General features: G+C 48.4%; 1 protein-coding gene across 10 annotated transcripts in view; it reads right to left on the bottom strand.

Moving 5' to 3' along the window:
• GATAD2A (GATA zinc finger domain containing 2A) overlaps positions 1-24456 on the bottom strand; it is a 99544-nt gene that overhangs the window by 39763 nt on the left and 35325 nt on the right. For 3 of the 10 annotated variants that reach the window (XM_082457681.1, XM_082457680.1, XM_082457685.1), the window contains one exon: positions 21296-21384. In XM_082457681.1, coding sequence (XP_082313807.1) covers positions 21296-21310 — 15 coding nt within the window. In that variant the 5' untranslated portion in view covers positions 21311-21384. Of the gene's footprint in view, positions 1-4701; positions 4871-19205; positions 19320-21295; positions 21385-24456 lie in introns of those variants that run through there. The other 7 variants (XM_082457679.1, XM_082457678.1, XM_082457677.1 and 4 more) reach the window with 5 other exon arrangements.

Raw genomic sequence — 24456 nt, 5'->3', positions numbered from 1 at the left:
CTCTGACCTCCCCCTCCTTGGGTGGCGCCTCCTCCACTGGGAAGGCGGTTGCCTTAGTGCCCACATGGGGCCTGCCACCGGCCAATCCCGGACACCACCAGGCAATTGCTCCTGGGGAGGGCAGGTGTTAGTAAGGAGCGGCCTCTCCCTCCTCTCAGCAGGAAGGACCAGTGCCCCAACCTAGCAAATCAGGGCTGGCGGCCACCGCCCTGCAGGCACAGAGGCAGGGACAGCAAAAAAAAAAAAAAAAAAAAAGTTGTCAGGAAGAAACCAGCCTTGAGGAATGAAGTGTGACCTAGGAATGAAGCATGACCGACAATTTCTGCAAAATGCAGTGAGGAGGTGCATTAGAATACTTTCTAAAGAGCAGGTGAAGAGGTTGGATTACCCCAACTGACAAATTAGGATCTGCTTCAAAACTCCTGGCGAGTGAGGGAGGGATAGCAGCCACAACGGCCTAAGTTCCACCACAGGCCCGGGGAGAACTGCTGGCCCACAGAGAGCAGTCCCCTCTAATCAAGGCAGGATCCAGTGCCGGCTGCTGTCTGCAGGGACAGATCCCAACAGCAGCAAGCCCACCGTAAAGATGCGGCCACCAAGGCTGCAAGGCTGCCTGAGGCACAGGCTGCTGCTACATGGGGAGCAGGGCTGGAACCCAGGTGGCCTCAGCCCCTCCTCACTCTCTCCAAACAACCTGGCTGGACAGGCAGGATGCAGCCCAAGTCTTCCTCAGGCCCAAGAAGGACAGGCTCCAGCCATACTAGAGGCTTCACAAGCACACAGCACAGACCAATCCCAGGATGAGTGGGCTACCAAGTCCCAGGTAGAATGCTGACAACATGGCTTTGGGTTGGATGCGAATTTCAATTGCTTCTACCAAAAGATGCTTTCTTTTATTAAAATGTCACCTTCCGGGGCTTCCCTGGTGGCGCAGCGGTTGAGAATCTGCCTGCTAATGCAGGGGACACGGGTTCGAGCCCTGGTCTGGGAAGATCCCACATGCCGCGGAGCAACTAGGCCTGTGAGCCACAACTACTGAGCCTGCGCATCTGGAGCTTGTGTTCCACAACAAGAGAGGCCACGATAGTGAGAGGCCCGCACACCGCGATGAAGAGTGGTCCCCGCTTGCCGCAACTAGAGAAAGCCCTAGCACGGAAACGAAGACCCAACATAGCAATCAATCAATCAATCACTCAATAAATCTTAAAAAAAAAAAAAAAAAAAGATGTGACTGCATATCAGCATCAATAGTAACTAAAATACAATCCCCATATTTAAAAAAAAAAAAAAAAAAATGTCACCTTCCAACTGGTCTGAGGACCTCAGGTGGAAAATCTGTTCTAAGACAACTCCAAAAGGGTGAATTGTGCTGTGGCAGGAACCAGTATTTTTTTTTGGCTGTGTTGGGTCTTCGTTGCTGCACACGGGCTTTCTCTAGTTGCAGCGAGCGGGGGCTACTCTTCGTTGCGGTACGCGGGCTTCTCATTGTAGTGGCTTCTCTTGTTGCGGAGCACAGGCTCTAGGAGCGCGGGCTTCCGTAGTTGCAGAACGCGGGCTCAGTAGTTGCGGCATGTGGGCCATAGAGTGCACGGGCTTCAGTAGTTGCAGCGTGTGGGCTCAGTAGTTGTGGCGCACAGGCTGTAGGGCATGTGGGCTTCAGTAGTTGTGGTGCACGGGCTCAGCAGTTGTGGCTCGCGGGCTCTAGAGCACAGGCTCAGTAGTTGTGGCGCATGGGCTTAGATGCTCCGCAGCATGTGGGATCTTCCCAGACCAGGGATCGAAGCCATGTCCCCTGCATTGGCAGGCGGATTCTTAACTACTTCACCAGGGAAGTCCCAGGAACCAATATTTTTTTTTTAATTTTTTTATTTATTATTTATTTATTATTTTTATTTTTGGCTGTGTTGGGTCTTCGTTTCTGTGTGAGGGCTTTCTCCAGTTGCGGCGAGTGGGGGCCACTCTTCATCGCGGTGCGCGGGCCTCTCACTATCGCGGCCTCTCTTGTTGCGGAGCAGAGGCTCAGACGCTCAGGCTCGGTAGTTGTGGCTCACGGGCCCAGTTGCTCCGCGGCATGTGGGATCTTCCCAGACCAGGGCTCGAACCCGTGTCCCCTGCACTGGCAGGCAGATTCTCAACCACTGCGCCACCAGGGAAGCCCGGAACCAATATTTTTAAACAGGACTCAGGAGACTAACACTGATCCTGCACAGGGGGCGGGGCGGTGGGGGGGGTGTTGGTTGAGAGGGGGGATTAGATAGGCATAAGGCATAGAGCCATAACCCTGAGGTTATCATTAATACTCTGTACTAGGAAATGTTATTTATACCACACTACTACAAAATAACAGCAGGAACACTACTAGTAATACTCCTGTTTCAGGCATGAGAAAAGTGAGGCTTAGTAACATGTGTTTGGGAGAAGTGACAGAGCTGATGCTCTGCAAAGTAGATGATGTGGGGTGCTTTTTCCAGAGCCCAAAGAAGGGAGTGAGCTTGAGGAGGTGGCAAAAGGAGGGTGCTGAGTGTAGACTGACCTCAGGTGGAGCACAGAGGACAGCGGGTGTGTTGGATGGAGGGGGAGTGGGAGTGGGATCCAATTTGTTCTAAAGGATTTGGGGACAGACTGAGGCAGGGAGGTGGCAGAGGGAACAGTCAGGGGGGTTTTGTATCTCGTGGTTCAGGATGGAAAGGGGATAGAGCAGCAGGGAGACATGACCAATGCTGGGTGTACTTTAGAGGATTTGGACAACACAACATACCAACAGTTGGACACTAGGCGAGAGAGGGTTGCTTTGTTTTTTTTTGCCTGAGCAACTGGAAAAAGATGGATTTGATTTTCTGAGATGGGGAAGGAGCAGATCTGGGGGAAGAATGTTGGGAGTGGGATTGTTTGGCATGCAGAGAGGCTGAGGAGTGTCTGCTGACAGGCGGAGGCCCGCACACGCACACGTGAGATAGCCACTGTCCTCAGGGCGGCATGGAAAGAAGGGCCTGGGCCTGTGCAACAACCGATGCAGTTGAGTTACGATGCAGTTGAGTTACGACAGGTTCCAAATGCCAACCTCACTAGCCACTGGCCAAGCTCCACACTCTCCACAGACCCTGGCTGACAGGCATACGTCTTCCCTTCCAGACTAGAGACCTCACTCTGCTCTCTGCCTGAGCTACTTCCTGACACATATCTTTGAGTGACAGTGGCAGGGATAGAGCAGCTGTGTTCTGGAAGGAAATCACACCAAAAACACCAGCTCTTGAGTTTTAAATAATGTCAAACCTCGTTAAGGCCAAGTAGAAGGGATGCAATTTAACTTGGGAAACAGAAAGTTGATCCCAACAGCCAGCCCCCACCACTAGACACTGCAGAGAACACAGGATGGACCTCAGGGAGCAACTGGCCAGGGGAGCTTGTCACTCTCTGAGTCTCAGCTTCCCAATCCATACCTCATAGGTGCGCTATGTGAAGAGGCACAGAGTGACATTAGTAAAAACTTGAATGAGAAAATCAAGTTGCAGAATAATATGATACCATTCACAGTTTTAAAATGCTTACAACCTGCAGAAAAAAATACTGAAAGTTCACTAAAATCGAAACTGAAAGAAACTGGACTAAAATCCACAACACTCATCTCAGAAACTTTCACTGTCTGTATTAAGCATTTCTTGATTAAATTATTTCTCTTAACAGGACTATTTATCAGTTTCTTTGTATTCAAAGAAAACAAAGATAAAAAGGAGAGTTAGATAAAATAACACTCCCACCTACAAAGGTTGAGAACTGAAAGAACAAGTGGTATTGGGTGGGGGTGAGGGAAGAAGGCCCTGCACGGAGGGAGGACCCCCCCCCCCGCCCCCGGCCAGCCTGTTGAAACAGGCAGAACAAAGAACCCAAGATGAACCGTGACCTTCAGTGTACTGAAAGGGGATGCCGCTGCCACTTTCCCATTTGTTGTCGGCAGCTTAACAGTCCACCTTCTATACCACTTGCTACGGTGACTCCTGGGCTCTAAGCAGTAAACCCAAACCCCTTAGCTCATCCCCACAGCCCATCTTCTACCTGGGCCAGTAGCTGTCCCAAGTGGACATCAGGCCACAGCATCAGTGTGGGCTCATTCTGAGAGGGCCCACAGCCCACACTGTTCCTCACTAGGGCTGCCCACAGCAACAACGCCCATACAGCTTGACGGCTTCATCTCAATGTTAAACTCTTCCACGGCAGAAGACTTTTCCCATTCATCTCCATTTTCGGTGTGGAGCAAACAGTACGGGTTCAGAATGTGCTACTGAGTTAAACCTACATTTCTGTAAATTAGCCTCACAAAGTGTATGATTCCTGGGGTTGCCCTACAAGGCAAAATGTAGCAAGCAAGTCAAGTGCTTTCATTAAAAAGTCCTGGGACTTCCCTGGTGGCGCAGTTTAGAATCCGCCTGCCAATGCAGGGGACACAGGTTCGAGCCCTGGTCCGGGAAGATCGCACATGCCGTGGAGCAACTAAGCCTGTGCACCACAACTACAGAAGCCCGTGCGCCTAGAGCCTGTGCGCCTAGAGCCCGTGCTCCACAACGAGAAGCCACCGCAATCAGAAGCCCGCACACCACGACGAAGAGTATCCCCCACTCACTGCAACTAGAGAAAGCCCACACACAGCAACGAACACCCAATGCAGCCAAAAACAAAAAACAAAAAAAACTCCTGCATTCTGACCTTCTGGGAGGCGAGTGTACTGAGATGGAGCCTCACAGGTTGAGGCCAAGGCGGGAACAGGAATCCAGGGAGATGGTCCAGGCAGAGGAACAGCATGGGCCAAGCCGCTGAGCTGGGAGAGTCTCAGGCAGAGGAAGGGAGGCCACAGTGAGCCTGTGCTAAAGGTTTCCTGAAAAACAGAACTAAGTCTTCCTCACTGACTGAAGCTGGGTTCTGAACCCTTAGTTATCTGAAAACTTAAGACACTCCAGAATACAGGTGTTTTCTCTCTTGTACATCATCAGAAGGGGCCCTGGCCCAGCTAGGAGCTCCTTGGACTTTCAAAGACCTGAACTGAGAAGATGAGAAGGACAGACTCTCCCTGCAGCAGTCCTGCGACCCAGGTGGGGACGGGCCACACCTATACATGTGGGGGCAGGGGGACAGGTGACATATACCCAGAGCCTCTGGGGGTAGAAGACCAGCCTGTCATCCCACAAGGTGGGGAAATCCAAGTCTAGTGGGTCTGGAACCCAGGTCCAACACTCTTCTTTCTACCTGGTATTCTTACAAGCTGCTCACTGTGGAACGTTCCACTATACACTCTAAAGCCCTTTTGTTAATCATGTTTAAATTGTTTGTTTTCACCTGGAGAGACAAGCACATGGTAGGGCTTAAATGACACTTGCCAGTGAGGAGGAGGACAGAACAGCTGTCCTCAAATGCCTCCACGGCAGCCTCACCTCAGAAAATTAAGACTTGCCCTGCCAGGGGCTGCGGAAGCACTCATGGGGAGGCCTGGGCAGGGAAGACCCCTGCAACCAAAAGGTACAAGCCCCCTGTCATCAGATGTCACTGCCACCCACAAGGTAACAGGCCATATGATGGCAGGGTCATGCCATCAATGTTCCTGGTGTATCCCCAGCTCCGGAAGAGTGCCAGCCACATAGTAGGTGCACTTCAAACATTTAATGAATGAACAAATGTAGGTTTTACAGAGAGGAGCTCAGGGACTGGGGGGTGGGGTGAGGGGTTGGTGAGCACGGGCTCCCTTTCACCACTGGGATTCTCAGATCTCAACCCAAGTTTAATGCTCCTCTGTTGTTAACAGAAATGTGGGGTCTTCTTTTACAGACAGAACACCTTACACTGACTGAGTATTTACCCCACATGGATCATCTCAGATGCAAGGTGCGTGCTATCGTCAGGCTCTGTTTTACAAGTAGGGAAACTGAGGCAGGTGACGGTCACACAGCAAGTGGGTGGGACAGTGCTGGGAACTGAAGCCCATGCTCCTCCAGACAGTGCCCACTGAAACACCCTGTCAACTACCTAGAGTCAGGCGTGGTTTCCAAAGGACACAGGGAGCTCCTCACAAGCAGGAAGTTTCGCTCTGGCCCAATGGGGTCCAGACAAGATATTAAATGTTTACAACTTTATTGAGTGTTATGAGTGAGACCACACCTTTTTTTTTTTTTTTTAAAGGTGACTTTTTTTTTTTAATTTATTTATTTATTTATTTATTTTTGGCTGTGTTGGGTCTTCGTTTCTGTGCGAGGGCTTTCTCTAGTTGTGGCGAGCGGAGGCCACTCTTCATCGCGTTGCGCGGGCCTCTCACTATCGCGGCCTCTCTTGTTGCGGAGCATAGGCTCCAGACGCGCAGGCTCAGTAGTTGTGGCTCACGGGCCCAGTTGCTCCGTGGCATGTGGGATCCTCCCATACCAGGGCTCGAACCCTTGTCCCCCGCATTGGCAGGCAGACTCTCAACCACTGCACCACCAGGGAAGCCCGAGACCACACCTTTTGCTGTCTGCTTTCAGAGTACAGAAAGTTCTGCTGGAGCACAACATATGCATTCCCAAAACTTGCCACATGGTGCAAAATCATGCAATAAAAACACAGGGCTTGTAGGAACAATGGGGTTAGGGCACAATACCCTAAAACTTCATCAGCGACATAAAAAAAAGACAGGAACCTGATTTTTAAATGGCAGCACGTTAAACAGCTAAGAAATACACAAATGCTGCCTGAAGCCTTATGCCTCACCTGAGGGAAGATCTGGTGTTTGCTCTGACAGTGGGTGGGATGCAGTTTCTGAGTTACTGTGACATGTTGCAAGGAGGCTGTCTGACCCCAGAAGGGGATGCGTGCGGCCCAGAGGGGGCGTGATGCGCATCTGAGGTGTGTGCATTTTCCTTTAGGGTACCAGCAGGCGCTCTTTTAACTAGGAGCAGTTTTCCAGATTCCTATAGTACAGGAGTCAGCAAACTTTTTCTTAAAGGTACACAGTAAATATTTTCAGCTCTGCAGGTCATTCAGTCTCTGTCCTGATTACTCAAGCTCTGCATCTGTGACAGTTCGTTCTCGAATGGGCACGGCTGTGTCCCAATCAAACATTATTTACCCAAACAGGCCAGCAGCCTGTGGGCCATAGCTTCCCAACCCCTAGACCTAGCATTTCTCCTGGACAAAATCGCACATAACCAAACAGTGTGCCCAATATATTAATAGTGTTGGAACAAACCTGCTTTTCCAAACAAGCCTCACAGCAGAACTGACTACAGAGAAAAATCGATTTCAAAAAAAGGACCTGAATGTGTAAATTCAATCCAAGCCCAGAACTCAAGGTTAACCCTTCTGACAAATCAGAAGAAATTTAGTTTCAAAAAGTGTCGAGTGCAGACTGCTTACTGCAGGGTCAGTCTGTCCCACTAGGTGGGTCTATTTTATACCATCCTAAAAGCCCTACACGCTCTCAAGATAAATAGGTCCCTCGTAGAAGGAAATTACATGCTATAAACTCAACTGCTGCAGTGGATGAAACTTTAACCCAGTTACAGAAACAAGCAGTTCCTAAGCACACGTGCCTGAGCATCAGACCAAAGCTCTAAGGAAAAGCACAGGAGCTGAGAACGACCTGATTGCGGGGGCGGGGCGGGCAGGGGGCAGGGGTTAAGCCAGGAAGGAAAGTGTGAATCAAGCACACTAGGGCTGAGTCGCTGGAGACCTGGGGGTCCCTGGGAAGAGCCATAGGGCCAGGCTTCTCCAGGTAACCAGGAATCACCTTTGTCCTCAAGGGCTGGGGACAGGGGGGTCATCTGTGCTAGAGAAACCCTAAGAAGCGCACTCTACCTGGTTGGAGGGGTTGGGATCTGGGAGGACACAGGTTCACACCATACTGCCCCCAACTGTCCCACTCCAGTGCCATCAGAGCCATGCACCTTGCATCCTTAATGAACCTTGGTGCATTCTGCCTGCAACTGTAGCTCCACAGCTCAGCCCCAGCCTGGGGACACCAGGAGAGCCTCGGGAACAGCAGTTAGGCTCAGCCTCCACCTGGTCAGCACCTTGGTCCTTCAATTCTCCTGACCTTTATGCGAATGCTAGGCCTGACTGGTAGGCACATCACCTCACCCCCAGCCTCGTGGCGTCGTGTCCATCCCACACAGGAGCTCCCTGGACCTGGGGACTTGCTGCAAGTTTTCTGAGCCTTCTGCCTAGTGTTAAGAGAAGCCGACGCTGGCTCGCCAGATAAACAGCCACGTAACAAAAATAAAAGACTTGACCAACAAATTCTTCTGTCCTGCTGAAGGGGCTCACTTGCTCTTTCAAAGACTTCTCACAAGGTGGGCAATCTCACTGCTGGCCTCCAAAGGTGGCCAGTGGTGCCTAGGCTCTGGGTAGGCTGAGACAATGAGAAGGGAGTAAAAGGGATGAGGAACACAGGGTGCTCCAGACTTGGGAGCATCTGACCCCACTTGATGGACACCCTACTGGCAGAGGAGGGACACAGGAAACCAGGGTGTCGGCAGACATCTCCCTGCTCCCCAAAATGCAGCACACCAGGCTAGTTGAACACCAAGCAACCTTGCGCCACACACACAAATACACACGCGTGTGTGTACCCACACTCATGCAAACACAAACACATGCGCCCACGTACACATGCACACCACACACACTCATACGTGTGCACAGTTTTCATCCCCTCCTCCCACCTCCAAACCTTCTCCAATTACCTTACAAAGGGTCTTCTCTATTCATTTATGAGCAAAAGAACAGCAGTTCTTATGGGTGATCAGTGTCCAACTATCTCAAGAAGAAGCAAAACCATTAAGTATGGAAATGAGATTAGACACAGGGTCCAGGATCACCAACTTCTAAAGCAAGTGAAGGAGCCCAGAGGGCCTTGCAGAGAGCCCTGCGGGGCCTTGTGCGGATCCTTGCACACCTCCGCCACATCAACCCACAATTCCTCCAACACAAATAATTTCACACCTGGGTGGAACAGCTGAGCATTGTAAAATCACTAGCACTGCAACCATGCTCATTTCTACTACTTTGTGCACACGGTAGTTTAAGTTTCCAGAGAAGGCAAAGAACTGACTTTTGTCTACTGTTGTTTATCTGAGTGATGCCTGAACCCAGAAGGGAACTTCTGCAGCACTGAGGCGCCTGGTCAGTTACTAACGACCAGGGACACCCTCCTCCTAGTTCACAGCCCATCTGGCCCAGGATGTGGACGCCGACAGGCTCCCAACACTGATTCTGCGCTAGACGGCGACCTCCAAGGGGCCAGTGACCTGCAGGCACCACCTTTGTGGAGGGCAGGAAGAGCAGCTTGGGGGGTCCCCGCCCTCATGGGAGCAAAGACCCAGTAAGGGCTATGAGATATGTGTGTCAATCACCATTTTGTTACAAACCAACACTGGAAAAGAAATCCACCCTGCCGGTCCACAGGAGGCGGCTAAGGATCTAGCTTCATTTGAGCTAGGCCCCAAGAGTAGAATCTGGAGTTGTAGAGATGGAAGAGGGAGAAAGAAATGGTAGCACAAAAGGTGAAGTGGCAGAAATACACAGGCGCATGAAAACCCATCTCCAAAGTAAGTAGATGAAACCAGAAAGGAGATCAAAGCTTTTAACAACTTTTTTAAATGGAATGAGGTTGCTTAGAAGGAAAAAACATTCTCCCATTACAGTGAGGCCACTTATATTCAGTATGAGAGGCTAAACAGTGATGATCGGGCCTCCCACAGACTTCTCTGACTCTGGGTGCCCTGCAGGAGTGCAGGAACTGGGGGTGGGGTAGGGGCCCTGACCGGCCTGCCATCAGCCTGTGAGAGTGAGGAGAGCTGGAACATTTAATTAGGTCCTGAAGGACAGAGGAGGGGAGTGCTGAGACCTGTGAAATGGCACAGAGTATGCTCCAAAAAGACACATGCACGCACACAACTTAAATGAAGTGCCTCCAGTCACTCCATCAAACAAATCAATCTGAGCACTGGCACTCTCCGCAGGGAGCTCTCTGCCCTCAGCCCCCAGAGGTGCGCTCTACCTAACCCTTCAGGGAAGAGACACCATTTGCAAATTCAGCGCTCAGCTCAGACACAGAAGTCAAAGGGGAAGGTTAAGTTCAGGAGCATCTCGACCTCCTCCTAACAGGGCACTTCTATCATGCCAGGTGTGCCCAAACACCACACTCCATCTGAAATGCTAATGACCCATTTATAAGGCCATCACCACCCAGAGGAGTCATGCAAGATAAAGTCAGACCAAATCAGCCATCCTATCAAGTCACCTTCAGTCCTTGGTTCAAGAACCACCCAGATACGTAGGTATGTATATAGATTGTTAAGACTGAAAAGAGTAAAAAAAAATAAAAAAATTAAAAAACCACACACACAGAACCTCAGGCTTTTACATTTACAAATAAACACACATTTACAATCTGATTATTTTTTTTAAGGTGGAGGACATGTAAATACAGCCTCTGAAATAATGCTTTTTTGGGATATATTTAATAAAATTAACCTAGAAAGCAGAAACTTTAATGTACTCAAGTAGTAACCACCCAACATTTTAAAAATAAAACCTGAATGGTCTTCAGATTCCTAAAGGAAAATCCCATGTAGACGTGCACTGTGGAGAAAGGCGCTTGGAAGCACCTCACCCCACCACCGCTTGTGGGAACAGAGCAGGTTTTGGGACAAGTCATCTCCAGAAAAATCAGTGGTCACTGCCTTCAATGAGGCTCATGCCACATAAACAGCCAGCCCTCTGGTAGCATGCCCAGCCGCTCAAACTCACCTGGGGACATGCAGGGCCTGGCCTGGAACAGCCAAGTCCCCTGACCTCAACAACCATCCTCCCTCCCTGGAGTCATGGGGGAGGGGCGGCTAAAGAAAGCACAGATCCTGTTGGGGAAGATGGTGTAGGTAGGGAGGGTGTTTCTATCTTCCCCCAGACATCGACAATCTCCTAAAAACTTCTGAAAACACGGAACACCACTAACCAGACAGGCCACGCAGATTCCACTGAGCTCTGTCTACCCCTCAGCCTCATGCCTTGGCCTCTGAGTGCCCCTTCCCAGGGACATGAGATGAAAGTCTGTCTACACCTCCTAGTCAAAGCACACAGTAGGACAAAGTACACCTAAACTGATCGTGTTTTAAGGGGGGGGAGAGAGACGGGTAGCGAGTGTTTTAAAACTGTTGATAGCACCCCCAGGCTCACCCCATGAGGACATGGATTTTGTGTTTACACTCTCAGAAGTGCTCAGTAAGCACCCAACACTGCCCACCTGGAAGTGGCCCCACATGGGTGTCTGAGCCTCTGACAGCGGGGGCCTGTGCCCGAAGCCCAACCCCTGCAGCCCCGGAGAGAGAAACGAATGGTGCCAGAGAACGCGACACAGAAATAAAGGTGCCACCTGTGAAGGGAATCTGAAAAATATGAAATGTCCACAGGGAAATGGTGACCAGGAGTCCTCTGGCGTAGGACGTCACTGTGAGGGATGTCTGGTTGAGTTTCCCTCCCACGGGAAAGGACCAGTCCTCTGTCCCTCCCAGCTGCCTCCCAGGCTGAACCTCCTCGGCCCACAAAGGGTTACGCCTGCCATTTCCATGCCACCTGCAATGTGCCAATCGGGTGTCACATCAAAAATGGGAGGCCTTAACCCTTCCAGGGCTGACTCCCTCAGGGCCTGGCCAAGAACGCAGCCCTGACCACCAGCTTCATCGAGCTGGAAATGGCAGGAGGTTTTACACAGAAAATTCCAGGAAGGGCCAGAAAAGCCTTCTCCAGTCTTGGGAGGAAATGTGAGTGGAAAGTGAGAGAACCAAATGTGCATCTTTCATCGTTTTCAACAGGACACCCAGCAATGTGGTGACGCCACTGCCTGGAAGCGCTGCCTGGGCTCCTTTGTCAGCTCCTCCCTGCACACATCCTGCGGCAGCAGGGCCGGCGGCCGCCCCAAAAGGCTCAGAGCCAGCAGGGAAACCTACGTCTAGGACTAAATAAGTTTCTGGTCTCAATGAAGCCCATGGGTCTAAGAAACAGTTCCTACTGATGAACAGTTCTTGCAGCACTTCCTGCACAGCTGTGAGAGCTGGAACAGAAATCCTACTTCTCTCCTCCACCCTGTAAATGGAAATCTTCCCCTTAGGCAGGGGGTTGTTCTGGGTAGAGACACCTACAACAACCTCCAGGAAATAGCCAAGCTGACCTAGAGCATATCATATTAGTGGTCATTTTGTAAAACATGCTACTCAAGGTAAAAGCAAGGCCTCACCCCAGCCAAGGCCCTGCCAGCCTCTCTGACCTGTCTACTGCCGTCCCCGACACGTCCCCCCTACCCCTCGACCCTATTCTCTCAGCTCCAGCCACTCTGACATCCCAGCTGCTCCTCTGAAAACCAAGTTTACTCCCACCTCAGAGCTTTTGTACTTCCTGCTCCCCCTACCTGGAAGGTCCTCCCCCAGGTCTCTGTATACCACTCTCTTCTTCAGCCGAAACAGCAAAGTTACATGTATCTCCCCTCCATGTATGCACTTCGGTGGGTCTCTACCCCTTTCCCACTTCATCACCACTTGACATTCTATTTACTCATCTCTCCATTTACGTGTTTGCCCCCCCCCACCCCATCCCCCACAAGAACAGAGAATATCTCTCTGTTCAGTGCTACCATCCCAGGGCCCAGGACAGAACAGGTGTTCAATACATATTTGTTAAACAGATGAGAAAAAGTACTTTCAGAACTTCCAGCTATGGCACTCCCCTTCCTGGTTACATAAGCCAAAAAGTCTTCATGTTGGGCTTCCCCGGTGGCGCAGTGGTTGAGAATCTGCCTGCCGATGCAGGGGACACGGGTTCGAGCCCTGGTCTGGGAAGATCCCACATGCCACGGAGCAACTAGGCCCGTGAGCCACAACTACTGAGCCTGCGCGTCTGGAGCCTGTGCTCCACAACAAGAGAGGCCGCGACAGTGAGAGGCCCGCGCACCGCGATGAAGAGTGGCCCCCGCTTGCCGCAACTAGAGGAAGCCCTCGCACAGAAACGAAGACCCAACACAGCCATAAATAAATAAATAAATAAATAAATCCCATTTAAAAAAAAAAAAAAAAAAAAAGTCTTCATGTCAATAAAAAAATATAATGATCAAAACCAAACAAAACCCTTACTGCATACCATATATGAAAATCAACTCAAAATAGGTCAAAGACCTAAATATTAAAAGCTAAACCTACAAAACTCTTAGAAGAAGAGTATGTAAGGGTAAATCATGACCTTCGATTTGGCAAGAGATTCTTAGATATGACACCAAAAGCTCAATAACAACAAAAGAAAAAAGATAAATTAGACTTCATCAAAACTAAATTCTTTTGTGCAAAAGAGAGTGAAAAGATCAACAGAGCGGGAAAAACATTAGAAATCATATCGCTAATAAGGGTCTGGTGTCAGAATATATAAAGAACTCTTAAAACTTAGCAACAAACCCAATTCAACAAAACAGGCAAAAGACTTGAAAAGACATTTCTCCAAAGACAGACAAATGGCCAATAAGCACATGAAAAGATGTTCAGCATCATTAGTCATTAGGGAACTGCAAATCAAAACCACAATGAGATACCACCTCTCACCCACCAGGATGACTATTAAAAAAAAAAAAAAAGGAAAATAAGCGTTGTTGAGGATGTGGAGAAATTGGAACCACCACATATTGCTGGTGGGAATGTAAAATGGTAAAATGGTGCAGTAATGTGAGAAACAGTCTGGCAGTTCCTCAAAAAGTTAAATACAGAATTACCATATGACCCAACAATTCTACTTCTAGATATATACCCAAGAGATGTGCATTTATTCAAACAAAAACTTGTACATAAATGTTAAAAAGCAGCACTGTTCACAACACCCAACAAGTAAGAACAACCCAAATGTTCATCAATCGGTGAATGGATAAACAACATGTCGTATATCCATACAATGAAATATTTTTCAGCCATAAAAAGGAATAGGGCTTCCCTGGTGGCGCCGTGGCTAAGAATCCGCCTGCCAATGCAGGGGACACGGGTTCGAGCCCTGGTCCCAGAAGATCCCACATGCCACGGAGCAACTAAGCCCGTGCACCGCAACTACTGAACCTGTGCTCTAGAGCCCGCGAGCCACAACTACTGAGCCTGCATGACACAACCACTGAAGCCCACGCGCCTAGAGCCTGTGCTCCGCAACAAGAGAAGCCACTACAATGAGAAGTCCGCGCACCGCAACGAAGAGTAGCCCCCACTCGCCACAACTAGAGAAAGCCCGCGCACGGCAACGAAGACCCAACACAGCCAATAATAAATAAAATAAATAAATTTATTTAAAAAAAGGAATAAATTTCTGATTCATATCACAATGCAGATGAACTATGAAAACATGCTAAGTGAGATAAGCCAGACACAAAAGGCCATATAGTATATGATTCCATTTATCTGAGATGCCCAGAGCCACGCGAATCTACAGAGACAGAAAGTATTGATAGATTAATGGTTGCTAGGGACTGGGGGGCACAGAGGTAGGGGAGTGCAGGAGTACAGGCTAATACGTACAAATTTCACTTTGGGGTGATGAAAATGTTCTACAACTACAGGTGATGGCTGCCCAATATTGTGACTGTATTAAATGCCAATGTACACTTTAAAATGTTTTAAATGGTGAATTTTATGTGAATTTTACTTTATTATTTTTTAAGGCAGGAAAACAAAAAAACAAAGTAATCTTAACCTCAAGAGTCACAACCCCTCTACGGCTGCTAAACTACTAAAACGCAAAAGCAGGTTTACTCTGACCCCCCAAGAGCACCGAATAGGGTCCTCAAGGAAAGACTCCTTTGTGTAACAAGATCCAAACAATCGAAGAGCCATTGCCAACTGGGATGCAGTCCTTCCACGAGCAACAACCGTCAGCTTCTCACAGCAACCGAGGGGACCACAGCAAGCCCACGGTACAGATGGGCGTTGTGACCACATGGGAGACAAATGGGACAATTTACCAACAGGGAGCCAACTCGGAGAGAGGGCAAGACCTCTGATGGCAGGGGTCACACGGGCCACCACCGCAGATCCGGATTCAAGTCAGGTTCGTCACAGGCTTCACACTGGGATTGTGCCAGACGCCTCAGTCTCATAGCCATTTCACTCACGCATTCACCCAAACACCTGCTTAGTTTCTACCAAGGAGCAGGAGCTAACTGGGCCCCAGGGACACCCTTGGGGTTTCAACAAAAGGCCTCCCACCCATAGCAGCATAGCCCCAGTAAGCCATTGGGGGGACACACACAGATGTGTGGGGTAGGCAGTGGACAGAGCAGGCTGAGACATGGGGCTGAGGTCCCTCGCACACTGGGAGTTGCAATAATCCCTAGATCACACATAAGGATCAAATCTGCAAAGCAGTGCTTTTAATAAGACAAAGTCATACTGAAGACCAGCTAACTACCTACTTTATCCAGTCTTAATTGGCTATGGCTGCTATGGACAGACCACACCAATAGAGAGGTGAGATTGATTTCTAATGAATAATATATTAATTTATGTCAGAAAACAACATATGGGACATTACAGCATCAGGGTGTTGATGCACTGTGGTGATAAAATGCACTCTGGGTGCTGGGGGAGGTGGGCAGAGTGCTCCCAGAACAGAAGGTGCCATCAGCATCACACTACATTAGGTCAAAACCAGAGTGCCTGGTCCATCTCCGCACACCTCAGCTTCCTCACCTGTGAAATGAGAACAGTGCCCACTTCATCACTAACGTTCTTCAAGGGCTCCATGAAGGTACTTTAAGTGTTGTTATTACAGAAGATGAGAATGCTGTAACAAGAGGTTGTCCCGCTTGACAGGCTACTGGTCACAGCCCCTCACAGCAATTCCAGAATCTCTGCTGAAGGTTTTCTGCTTGAACTTTAACCACAAGCGGCCACCATCCTCACTTTTGTAAACGAGTGTTTCCCCTGCCCTGGGTGACATGAATCATAAAGCTCCCTGAGGGAATGCCTGGGTCAAACCCCATCTTCCAAACTTTTCATTACGGAAAATTGCAAACATACCCAAAGAAGCAGCGAGAACAGCACAAATTAACTGCTCATGCCCACCACCCAGGTTCCATGGTTGTCAGACGACCACCTTGGTCTTTCACACGCCTCACGCCCACTAGCCTCTAAGAAGCAAATGCCATACAACATGCATTTATGAACAGTGCAGTGTTTATCACTACAAGGACAAAAAACCACAATCCCATGCTCACACCATCAACAATTAAACAATCATTCCTCAATCTTTGTTGAAGTCACGCTTGGCTGAAATCTATAGGTTCCGCCGCTGCTTTCTTTTCAATCATACGTTGAAGAAATCAGGCCATTTGTCCTGTTTCCCACAATTGGGTTTTGCCAGTTGGCATCCCTGTGGTATAATGTAACACAACCCCAATGTCCCAAAACTAGATTTTGAGGTCCAACCAAGCACACATCCCTCTGGAAGCATGTGCACCCTTCCCTGGGGGCTGGAAGCTACTGAGGTCCACTGTCTAGACCCACCATTTCATCAGATGCTTGCAAATGTATGAATTTATAATTCCATCGTTTCATATTAATTAGCCAGAATGTTAATAGCTACACGGTCCATTAGCCACATGTGGCTATTTAAAAAGATTTAAATCAAATAAAATTAAAACTTGACTTCCTCAATCACGATATTCCAGGTACCACACTGGACAGTGCGAGTAGAGGATTCTGGAAAATTCTGGCAGCACTGATCTATCTTCGAAGGAAACCAGCTCTTACCTACTTTTTTGTTCCTTGCAAATACAGTCCATAGAGTAGAGGCAGGATAAATGCTTGCTCCTTTCCTTCTATCATCTACCAATTTTCAAAATGAGTTGATTCCCTGACACCTTCCGAAGGGCACCAGTGAGTTTCTTCCTTTCCTTTGAGCACCAGTAGGAACCCTGGATTTTTTAATACATTTGACGCTCCAACTCAGGGACTAACTCTCATTCACATTTACCTGCCCCACCCTTGGTGGGGTGGAGGGGGGGGATTCCTTCTGACACAACCCTGGTACCATCTTATACAACTGGGACATTCCCAATGCAGATTTAGAATTAAAACATTTTCACTTAAGTATTTTGATCTTTTATTTGCATATGTCTTTCATCCTAAAAATTTTGGTTCTTTTTTTTTTTTTTTTTTTTTTTTTTGCGTGGGCAGGGTGCAGGTCATAGTTCCCCAACCAAGGATCAAACCCAGGCCCCCAGCAGTGGAAGCGTGGAGTCTTAACCACTGGACCACCAAGGAATTCCCAATTTTGGTTCTTAAAGACATCAATTACTTGTTTTCTCCTACAATATATAACAGTAAGACTATGGGCATTGTTGACCTGAAACCAAAAATATGATTCCTAAAAACAGTTAAAGATTTTTTTCTAATTTTTGCCTTTATGGCATATCTCGTATCTTACAATCAAACTACTATGATTTAGGGAATTCCCTGGTGGTCCAGTGGTTAGGACTCTGCAATCTCACTGCCGAGGGCCTGGGTTCGATCCCTGGTCAAGGAACTAAGATCCCGCGTGCCACATGGCATGGCCCAAAAAAAAAAGGAAAAATAAAAATAAAAAATAAAATATATAAAAATAAATAAATAAATAAAATATAGGGCTTCCCTGGTGGCGCAGTGCTTAAGAATCCGCCTGCCAATGCAGGGTACAAGTGTTCGAGGCCCTGATCCGGGAAGAACCCACATGCCACGGAGCAACTAAGCCCATGCTACTGAGCCTGTGCTCTAGAGCCCGCGTGCCACAACTACTGAAGCCTGTGTGCCTAGAGCCTGTGCTCCGCAACAAGAGAAGCCACCGCAATGAGAAGCCCGCGCACCTCAACGAAGAGTAGCCCCCACTCGCCACAACTAGAGAAAGCCACAACTCGCCACAACTAGAGAAAGCCTGCGTGCAGCAACGAAGACCCAACACAGCCAAAAATAAATAAAATAAATTTTAAAAAAATAATAAAATAAAATATAAACAAACACACATGTCTATATCCCACCCCCACCGTTCCTTATGAGGGATAAAAGTGAGTGCAGTACATCTCTTTATCCTTCACCTTATAATTTTTTCTACTCATTTCACCCTAGAAATCCCATCACCATGACAAGAAGATACCCCTCCTTCCTCTGCTCAGGGGCTTGACTCCACCCCACTGGCGATCCAGCCCCATCAGTCCCAGCCCCAAATGACAAACATCTAAGTTATTTCCAGTTTGCTACTTCAGAATGTTGTAATGAACAGTCTTGTCACAATCCTTATTTTTGACAGTCTATCTTTGGCATACATTTCTAGAAGTGGACTTGCTGGAGCAAAGGGTAAGCAAAATCCCCCTCCGAGGAGTTGTGAACCTCCAAAAGCAACATATGGTGCTGCCTGATTCCCACCAAGAGAATGGTGTACACCTTTCAGGACAAAGGGTCAGAAATATCTTCGGGAAGCTCCAAAGAGCATTATTCTTAGTGTCAGAAAAGACTGAGTATCTTTTATGCCTTGGTTAAGGGTCATCTGCATTTGCTTTTCCTGTTTGTTTTTCTGTAAGTCACACCCATTTTGATCCTTAACACCAAGCACAAGGCCAGTCTCTCAGCACGAGAGCAGTATGTGTAGCTGCTGAACGAACAGGACCCGACAAGCAAAATTCAAGGGTGGACACCAATTCCATTAGCCCAAGCAGGCAGCCTGACCCTCAGTATTCACACCGACAGCCACATACACTGTGGGGGCATTGTGTGGGGGCTGTGTATGTGCCTCAAGACTCCCCAGGACCCAGCTCTCCTCCTGCCTTGCTCTTCCTCTGTGCCCGGAGTCCTGGGCAGCAGGAATGGGGAGGCCTCAGCTGACTTCAGGCCATGGTTCAACTGAAAGTGGAACAATCAATCAATCTGCTGAGCTGACTTACACCCACGACAAAAAGTACACAAGCTGACATATTTATACATCTCTTAAAAATAACTGCTCAGGGAATTTCCTGGTGGTCCAGGGGTTAGGACTCTGTGCTCTCTCTGCCAAGAGCCCAGGTTCGACCCCTGGTCAGGGAACTGAGATCCCACACCACAGCCAAAAAAAAAATTGCTCAAGGGTGTTTTTGCCTGTTTGACATCGACCTCCATCTGCCACAACCATTCACAGACCATCCTTTCCCGTCAAGCCCCTTCACTCACCGGGTACAGAGAGGCAGGGCCGGAGGGAACACCTGAGGGGGCTTCCAGAAATTCCCTCCGGAATCACCAAACTAACTGCTTTGTAATGCTCTGGCTGTGTCTTCCTTGTTGGCCCTGTGATAGGAAAGGAGCAGTTTTCTTTCATTCATTCATTCATTCAGCAAGTACTTACTGCTCAGACTATGTACTTCCTAGTTAACAAAGGGCCCGGGAGAGATGGGGTCACCCAGCTGAGGACTTCAGAGAACCCTAAGCCAGCCCGCTGCCTTCAGACAATGCCCTGGGCTATAGGACAAGGGATGATCACTCACCCCTCTGGGCTGCAGGTAAGACCTTGTCGAGACGTAAAGTACCACGATTTTTCAACACTAATGTCCAAAGAGAGCCTGTTGACAACCAAGCACCAAACCCACTTTCTAGGTGGCTGGCTCACTGCATGCTGCCACGAGCACCAGGTAACGAGCAGTCAACACTGATGATCCTCAACTAGCCTAGGAAACCAGCACAGACTTTGAGTCATTTTTTGTCTCCAGAGAGCTCTGGGGGCCTGGGGCAGGGCTCGGGGGGATGTAAAATGGTGCAGCCACAATAACAACAGTCTGGCAGTTCCTCAGAATATTAAAGACTCATGACCCAACAATTCCACTCCTAGGTATATATCCAAAGGAAGTGAAAACAAGTCCACACAAATTTGTGTACATAAATGTTCACAGCACTATTCATAATTACCAAAAGGTGGGAATAGCCCAAATCTATCCCAGATGAATGGATAAACAAAATGTGGTCTATCCATTCGATGGAATATACTCAGCCACAAAAATGGATGAAGCACTGACTCATGCTACAGAGTGGATGAACCCTGAAAACTTGCTGAGTATGAGAAGTTAGACACACAAGGTCATAGATATTATGTGATTCCATTGATATGAAATGCCCAGAACAGGCAAATCCATAGAGATAGAAAGTAGATTAGTGGTTGCCAGGGGCTGAGGAAGGGAGATTGGAGAGGGACTGCTAATGGGTGTGGGGTTTCTTTTGAAGGTGATGAAAGTGTTCTGGAACTAGATAGACATGATATTTGCACAACTCCTGAATATACAAAAACATCACTGAACTGTATACTATAAATGGGTGAATTATATGGTATGCAAATTATCTCAATTAAAAAAAAATTTTTTTTTAATACCAGTAAAGTTTGTTTTTGCTGGGTAAACATTCTGGAAATGTTTTCCTGACACCAGGACTACCTGACCATGCCCATACTATCATCTTGCTATATGCAGATAAGAGCTGAAACCTCACAAACCGACCTCCAACCCTTGTCACATACCTTGCTCAGCCCAGCAGCCAGTTCTTACCCTGTGCAGCTGTGACACTGTTTGAAGGGCATACACCCCTTGGAAAGTCACCAGCCAGCTGGCCTATAAGAGGAAGCAGCTAACCAACCCAAGAGGTCTCCAAGCTACCTCTGTGTTCTAAGATGTCTCTCAGTCCTACATTCTTCTCCAGGTAGGCAGCCCTGGCCCAAAACATCACTGGCCTGACAGTAACAGACAAAACCCGACCTGGGTTTTGGGCTCTGTCCTTCTGGGTCCCGAAAGCCCTGGACAGAGTCTCCACCTGAGAGCCCTAAGCAGTAGGGGATGGCTCAGTTTCCCCACAAGCACGGGGTGCGGTAAGGGCAAAGAGCTCCAAGCACTGGTGGCTAAGGATAAATTCTAACGGTTTCTGTCAGCATTGGGAAATCACAGGAATGGCCAGAGGGCAAAGGCCACTTGGCCAGGATTATCCTCTGCCCCTGATGCTCACAGAGGACAGTTCATCCTACTTGGGCCTGGCCTTTTCAAACGAGTGACCCCTGAGATGCAAGAGGAGAGCAAACGGCCATCCTGGAGGAGGCAGGGCCTGGGCAGCCCTGTGGAAATGGCCCAGTGTGCAATCCCAGAGGTACCTGTCTTCCTCCTTCTCCTCTAGGAGGTGGCCATCAGCTTCTAAAGCAGTGCTCTGTTTCAAATGTCCAAGGACCTTAATAAGGCCTATTGAGTAAGTCAGTGCCTCCGTTCCACAGATACTAGATACTACACACTCACCTGGCTTCTGGGCATGGGACGGTGGTCCTACCAGCCGGCCATGGTGGGAGCTATGTCAAAAGGCAACTTCCGTCAATGAGCTGGCCAACCTAAAGCAAAGAACAGAGGAAGAAACACTGAGTTTCCAAGGAAAATTTCTGGAACGTACAGACAGTTTTAAACATCTCCAATCCCGGGCTTCCCTGGTGGCACAGTGGTTGAGAATCCGCCTGCAAATGCAGAAGACATGGGTTCGAGCCCTGGTCCGGGAAGATCCCACATGCCGCGGAGCAACTAAGCACGCACGCCACAACTACTGAAGCCCGTGTGCCAAGAGCCCATGCTCCACAACTACTGAGCCCACGTGCCACAACTACTGAAGCCCGCACACCTAGAGCCCCTGCCCCGCAACAAGAGAAGCCACCACAATGAGAAGCCCACGCACCGCAACGAAGAGTAGGCCCTGCTCACCACAACTAGAGAAAGCCTGCGCGCGGCAATGAAGACCCAACACAGCCATAAATAAATAAATTTATTAAAAAAAAAAAAAAAAAGTCTCCAATCCCTGGAATTACATAGCGAAATTCTAGATTTCAACCAGAGCTCTGTGTCTGCTACCTTCCAAGGGAGGGCAAGCTGAGGAAATCAAATTCTATCAGTCTCTGATGTATGACCCAATAAGGTGCACTAACCAATAAATACTAACATCTCAGACACTACAGATCTCATCTTTAGCAATATGGATGGAGACAAGAGGTGGTACACAACCACAAGCCAACATACTGAACACACAGAAAACAGTTCAAGGATTTGATGATAATGGTAATGACATTAACAGCAGAAATAGAAATACTAGCATTTAATAGATGTTTAGTAGTGAGTTCCAGGTACTATGCTAAAATTCAGTATCTCTTTGAATCCCCAGGACAATCTTAGGGATAAGTTACACAATCACCCTCATTTTACACATAAGGGATCTGACATGTCTGATATTCAGGAACTTGCCCAGAGCCACCCAGGTCTCCCTCTCCGTAGGTGACCTCTCCCCTCCCCAGTGCCCACTCCCCAACACAGACCCCAAGGAAACCACCCACCATTACAGGCAGTGCAGAGTTTGCCCTCAAGAAGCTGAGGGCATGAGGCGCCCAGGGACGGACAAACTTCATCTTCCACATGGAGGCGGCTTCACCGCCATAGGGCAACTAGAAGTTTCACCCAGGGATCAACTCCAAAGGTCTTACACTGCCCAGGGAGAAAGAGGCTGCCTGTTTAAAGATAGGAAAACTAAGGCTCAAGAATGTTTAGGAGCTCTCCCAAGGTCCCAGAGACAGCATGGCCCCAGAACTTCCCCTCCTTTGTGACATCAGATGTCCAGGGCTCTGGGCACAGAGATTGAACCCAGTGAACCAGCCAAATCTCAGACTCCCAGGCAGCTGTCAGTTGTAGCTTGCCAAATATTGTCAATATCACCTCTGTTGTCATTCTTTGCACCCACATGACTACCAGGAGCTTGCTCTGATATGAAAACTTTATTTTTAAGCTGGGTTCACAGCAATTCACAGCTCACGGATGGCGAGAAACACTCCCACAGGAGAACTTGCAAAATAAGCAAATATCAGTGAACTCTATGGAAAGACCTTTGGGAACCAAGAAGCACACAGCATCCTCCTCTGTGAGGGCCAGGGCTGCTACAGCCACCACCAGGGCTAGCTCCTAGGGAGAGGGGCCCTTTCTGCCACTCTTTTTGGCCCCATTCAGGCTGGGAAATGCAGTAGATGCCATGAATCTTAGTTCTCTCTCTCTCTTTTTTTTTATTTTTAAATATTTACTTAGTCAGTTAGGCTGCGCTGGGTCTCAGTTGCAGCACGTGGGATCTTCGTTGCAGCATGTTTAGCTGTGGCATGCGGGCTCTTAGTTGCAGCATGCATGTGGGATCTAATTCCCCGACCAGGGATCGATCCCAGGCCGCCTGCATTGGGAGCGCGGAGTCTTACCTACTGGACCACCACAGAAGTTGCAATCCGAGTTCTTTTACCTCCCAAGCCAAGGCCTCTCTCTGCCATGGAGGGGGAAGCCTCAGAAAGTAGGGGTCCTGGGCTTTTCCAAGCACCTACTCTCTTCAGGATTAAGGTCAATATACAAAAGTCAGTGGTATTTCCACACAATGGCAACAAACAACCAAAACTCAAAGCTCTTTAAAAAAAATCAGTTAATACTACCATAAACATGAAATACTTAAGGATAAATCTGATTTTTTAAAAAAATGTGCCAGACCTATAAGCTGAAACTACAATAAGACGTTGCTAAGAGAAATGAAAGAAAACCTAAATAAACAGAGAGATATGACTTTTCCATGGGTCAGAAGGTGCCAATTCTCCCCTAAATTGATTCATAGATTCAAAGCCCCAATCAAAAATTGCCAGCATGGGACTTCCCTGGTGGCGCAGTGGTTAAGACTCTGCCTGCCAATGCAGGGCACACGGGTTCGAGCCCTGGTCCGGGAAGATCCCACATGCCGCAGAGCAACTAAGCCCGTGTGCCACAACCACTGAGCCTGCGCTCTAGAGCCGCGAGCCACAACTGCTGAGCCCACATGCCACAAATACTGAAGCCCGCGGGCCTAGAGCCCATGCTCCACAACAAGAGAAGCCACCGCAATGAGAAGCCCGCGCACCACAACAAAGAGTAGCCCCTGCGCGCCGCAACTAGAGAAAGCCCGTGTGAAGCAACGATGACCCAACGCAGCCAAAAATTAAATAAATAAATAAATTTATTTATTAAGAAAAAAACTGCCAGCATGTTTTGCAGAAAAAAACAGGCTGATTCCAAAATTTATATGGAAATGCAAAGGACCTAGACTAGCGAAACACTGAAAAAGAGAAACAAATTTGGAAGACTTACCTAACCTGATTTCAAGACATGCTGTATGTAAAGTTACAGTAGCCAAGAGAGTATGATATGAACGTAAATACAGACAAGTAGAAAGATGAACAGAATACACCCATGCACATGTGGACAAATGATTTTCAACAAAGATCCAAGTACCCTAACTCCGTGAGACCACAAGACACACTGGATATTTTCCTGAAGGGTTAACCTGCGAGGAAGGTGACCTCAATCTGTTATCATAATGCATACAGTGCATCATGGGGCAGTATGCAACATACAAGAAGTTTTAAGGT

The sequence above is a fragment of the Balaenoptera physalus genome (genome assembly GCF_965194825.1).
Source record: "Balaenoptera physalus genome assembly, chromosome: 3".
Classification (NCBI taxonomy): domain Eukaryota; kingdom Metazoa; phylum Chordata; class Mammalia; order Artiodactyla; family Balaenopteridae; genus Balaenoptera; species Balaenoptera physalus.
This window is presented reverse-complemented; position numbering and strand designations above follow the sequence as displayed.